Source organism: Hipposideros armiger, unplaced genomic scaffold, assembly GCF_001890085.2.
Source record: "Hipposideros armiger isolate ML-2016 unplaced genomic scaffold, ASM189008v1 scaffold_201, whole genome shotgun sequence".
Lineage (NCBI taxonomy): Eukaryota > Metazoa > Chordata > Mammalia > Chiroptera > Hipposideridae > Hipposideros > Hipposideros armiger.
The window spans coordinates 1,635,213-1,640,177 of NW_017731551.1; the positions used below are offsets into that span (position 1 = coordinate 1,635,213).

Sequence of the window (4,965 nt, forward strand, 5' to 3'; positions counted from 1 at the left end):
TTTCTCCTGTTAACCTGTCCTATGTTAATTTATTAGACGAGCCAAACAACCTGGAAGGGGAGAGGGACACTTTTTCTGCCCCTCCAGCAGATTCTTACATTTGCTGCTGTGATAGAACATAGAACTGGGTTACACATTTCCTGGCCTCCAAAACCCAGAAAGAAACACAGTTGAGCATATAACATCCGTTATCTGAGAGGAGAATTCAGATAAGTTCCTCATGTGAGGGGGGGTTTCCTGGTATCCAACACAGATAAGAATCCCTGGGTAAAATTTGGTTCAGGCAGTGAGGGCGAGATAGGAACACCCACAGCCTTCCACGGCAAGGGTTCCTCTCAGCCCATAACCCCCAGAAGGCTGGGATACCTCTGGCCTTCCCCACTGCCAGCTTCAGACCGTAACTCGCGCGCACTTACAGAGTCTTACCCTCTTTTGAGGACTCTGCCATCTGACTGTCCTACTCGACCATCACCCTCTACCTGCCTCCCAGATGCTCCCCTCTTTCCATGAGGATATTGGCGCCTGGCTCACAGTGGTCTGATTAAGTCCCGCCTTCCTGAAAACCAGCTTCCATGCCCACGTCAATCAGCTCTCCACACCTCACCTTGTGTTTCTTTGAGCTGACCTGACCACCTCAGCTGATGTTGCCTGCTAAATACTTTCCAAACACACACTCTCACCTCCATGCACTCTGTGCACCCCCACCCCCACCCCCTAACTAAGCCACCCTCTGACCTTATCTCCCTGGGATTCTGGGAAAACTTATCACACTCCTCTTTAACCCCCTTCAATGCTTCCCCACCAGCCAGGGGAGGTGGCTTCCAACATGTTTTTGCATGAAGAGCCTCTTGTAAGATTTCTTTTTAAAGACCGAACAGAGCTCTGCATGATAGAAAGTGTACGTTAAAATTCATCTAATGAGAAGATGTGAGATCAATAATGCCTTTGTGTGAAATTTATGTTTGTCCTACAAGATGGTAATTTGAAAAACTGCCGCACATAGTTGTGTGAACTATTTTTTGCTTGGAAGGTTTGGCCCAAGTGGGGGGCACAGTGGCCTCCTGGGGGCTACAGACTGGAGCTCTTGCACAGTCTCTGAGATGCTCCTGGCGCCCACCTGTCTCTGCAACCTCGACTGCACCCTCTTCCTCCCTCTCTATTTAAGCAACGTGGGACTGCTTACCCTGCCTCCAACACCCGTGCGCATGCACACGGACACGCACGCACAGTCTGCTGGCAACTAAGATAAATTGGTACTTAAATGCATTTGAAAGAATGTTAGATAATATCCTTAATTCCACTCTGAAACAAAGCTTGGTGCGCAGCTCCAAAGGTTATTCATAATGGTCTTTGAGAACAAAGTCGAATGTGGTAACACAAACAATTCAGTGAGGGTGATTTGGTGATTGGTTAAGTCACTATGGCTCAACTAAGTAGACTCTTAGTGATCTGAACTACTAGTTAATATTTAGTTACGCCATAACTAACCCATGACTTAAGAGTTACTTTCTTTGATTTGCATTTATTTCTTTGGGGCTTTTGCTAGGAGCTGGAAAATAAGCAATTCAAGGTTATGCTCTCTAGGGGAAAAGAAAAAAAGGGGAGAAAGGCCTCCAATGCTATTTCAGGCATGCGAACCCAGGAATTTTGGAAGCCATCACACCAAATGGTGAGGTTTCCTTTGTTTGGCTCTCAGCCCAGTGGGGTGGGGTGGGGTGGGGAAGGGGCACAGAAGCCCTGGATCCTAAGTTGGCTTGTTTGCAGCACGGGAAGCAGGCACTCACCGTGGTCACTAATGCCACCTGCCAGTTCTCCAAGTGCCATTCACAGCGGATGACGGGAGAAACGACCGCTATTAACATGATCTCCATGGCCTCAGCAACCTTAAGAAGGAGGGAAAACACCACGTTTAAGTGCTAGTGTATCATCACATCTCCCCACATCTGCCTGTCCATCATTCTTCTGGTACTGACATCTTCCTTCCCGTGTGTGTGTGTGTGTGTGTGTGTGTGTGTGTGTGTGTGTGTGTTGGGGGGGGGGGGGGGTAACAGGGAGGGGGAAGTAAAGGGCTCTTCCTAGCTGGTGGGCTGGGATGAATTGAAGCAACCTATAAAGTACTTGATGAAGACCAGAAGCCTTTTCACAACAACATCAAATGTAAATGTGCAAGAGACATACAGTCTCCATGGACATGGATCTGGAGATGAGGGTTACCCAGAGAGAGGTGGTACCATGGAAAGAGATACAATGGCACTGTCTTTCTAGTACAGATAATAACAGAGATGCAATGTCTTTCTATGAGTGGTTTGGTTGATTTGGGAACATAAAAAAATTTCTGCATTTTCTTTTCACTTGCTAGAGGGCTGTTATGAAAGAAAAGATAGGTTCCCACAATATTTGAAGGTAAAAGATGCAGAGCNGTGACTGCTTCCAGGATAATCAAAGGAAAAGTGTCGGCTGGCGTTTCTAACCCTTTTTCCATGAAAAGGCTCTGATTCTATCTGCTGTCTGCTTTTCTTTTTTTTTTTTTGTCTCTTGCTTCCTTACTCGTCATAAGGAAGACTCAAACGCATTTCTTCCACAGGGAATTTTTTTCAAAACACCATCATATCTGTTCTTGAATGACAAAGGTCATGCTTTTCCTCTGTGCAGGGCACTTCCTAGGATAGACCTGAAGAGGGAAAAGCCAGTGTTTTCTAAACGCCAGTCCTGGGACACATTCGGCACCATAATGAAATCTAATCAGTCCTCAGCAACATGGTAACAATAAGGAAAATGTGATATATTTATTAAATAGGTGAGGATTATTAAATATGAAGGGCTCTTTTTAGTCGGGAATAATTTTCTTTCTGATTATTAGTGCTCGTATGCCCCCCAACCCTGCTTTTTTTTCTGATGGTTGTTGATGGCAAGATTTTCTGCCTCCTCTTCTTCTAATACCTTACTTGTCAAATATTTATATAATACACACACACACACACACACACACACACACACCAAGGGTGCCAAAAATATGTATACAAGTGGACACTTTGGTCAACAATGCTGAAGCAGTAGTTTGCTGTAATCAGATATGTCTGGACGCTGATGGTAACCATGTTGAGCACCTCTTGTCACTGCAGAAGTCAAATGTGACTTGTAGCCATCTTTTGTTGTCGGTATATATTGAGTATTACAATTTTAATATAGTTTTCATTTCTTAAAGTGTGAATACATTTTTTGGCACCCTCTGTGTATGTATCTATATATATTTTAAATGTCAACCATATGTCAGCCACTCAATTTTTAAAAAAAACTATATCAGTTGCTGAACCCCAGAGTTTGGGTTCCCCTGAAATTAACTTTCTACAGTCATGCACTGCTTAACGAAGGGGACACATTGTCAGGCGACTGTGTCATTGTGCAAATGTCATAGAGCGCACGTACCCACTCCTAGATGGCACAGCCTACTACACACCTAGGCTACGCGGTACAGCCTACCGCTCCTAGGCTACAAGCTTGTACAGCCTGTTACCGTACAAAACAACATGAGATTAAATCACACCCAAGGGGATATAATGCAATCAAGAGATGTAAGCACGATGTATGAAGTTGCTGCCAGCATAATACGCATAATGTTGTACAGTTTTTTCATCAACAGGAAGACTACACTCTAAAATAATGATCAATAGTATAGAAAATACATAAACCAGTACTAGTCACTTATCATCATTATCAAATATCGTGCACTGTACATACTTGCATGTGCTCAACTTATATTATATGACAGGCAACACAGGTTTGCTTAAAGCAGCATCACCGCACACACGTGAGTAACGCATCACAACATGTTAGGAGGACTATGATGTCACTAGGCCATTGGAATGTTTCAGATTATAATCTTATGGGACCACTGTCACTGGTCCAAAATGTCGTTATGCGGCACATGACCGTACTGTGGATCCAAAAAGTATCAAACAGCTCCAATAAGGGAAAGGTGAACAAATATTTTTTTTCTGTTTTAATCAGCTTAAGTAAAAGAAAACAATAAACTAACTGCCTAGGGCAAAATACTTTATTGAGATGCTGTGTTGTGTTCATAGACTAAACTGCAACTGGACTAAACTAAATCAGGTGATTAATAAACATGAAGGCCATAGTCGAGTAAGACTAAATTTAAATTTTACAACGTTCTCTCCCATGACTGGCAGATTTTTTCTTTCTTTCTTGTTTTCTTTCCATTCAGTGTAGAGAAATGGGTTTCTTAAGGCTTATTTACTATTAAGCTTGTCTGGAACATAAGTCATGACTTAGAGCTTATGTGAACCCCAAAGCTTGTGAATCCTGTTTGGGAGATTCATAGAGACACGAAGTGCTCGCTCTCTCCTCCCTTCTCCCCTCTCTCCCTTTGGAGTGTTTTCTTCAGGTACTTAATTTTAGTATAAAAATGACCTTTCTGTTTCTGACTTATGCACACATGAAGCTTTGTCTCTTTAGCACTAACTCTCTTCATCACAAAACGTGAGGACCGTAATTCACCCATGGTCCTTAAAGGTTACGCAAGTATCAACTGCTCAGGCCAGGTTGTCCAGAAAGTGGAGCTGTCATTGGGGGATGGGAATGATGGGAGTTGGTGAAGATGGTGCCTCCTTGCTAAATCAGTCTGGGCCCCTCCTGTTAGCAAGGTTGTGATCAGGGAGCCCAGGGAATGCTAGCAAAGTCAGATGGGACTCAGGGCCACAATGAGGGTGACAGAGATGAAAGGACAGGAGGAGCAGAGGACTTGGAGTAGGAAACAGTCGCATCTGAGTGAGTTACATACCTAGAGAAAAGTCTTCTGAGCTGTGACCCACCTAACAAGGAAATCATATTACTGCTGCCGCTGAGGGGCCTTTATAGGTGTCATTAGGCACCACATAAATGCCACCCATGAGACGCCAGTGATAAATATAGAAACTGTACCATGCAGTATAATTTCCTGGGAGC

The 4,965-nt window shown here is 43.8% G+C and overlaps 1 protein-coding gene across 2 annotated transcripts in view; it reads right to left on the reverse strand.

The window, feature by feature from the left end:
* The window catches only part of SVOPL (SVOP like), a 49,552-nt gene that overhangs the window by 40,007 nt on the left and 4,580 nt on the right, over positions 1–4,965 (reverse strand). For both annotated transcript variants that reach the window (XM_019653236.1, XM_019653235.1), the window contains exon 3: positions 1,785–1,883. In XM_019653236.1, coding sequence (XP_019508781.1) covers positions 1,785–1,883 — 99 coding nt within the window. The remainder of the gene's footprint in view (positions 1–1,784; positions 1,884–4,965) is intronic.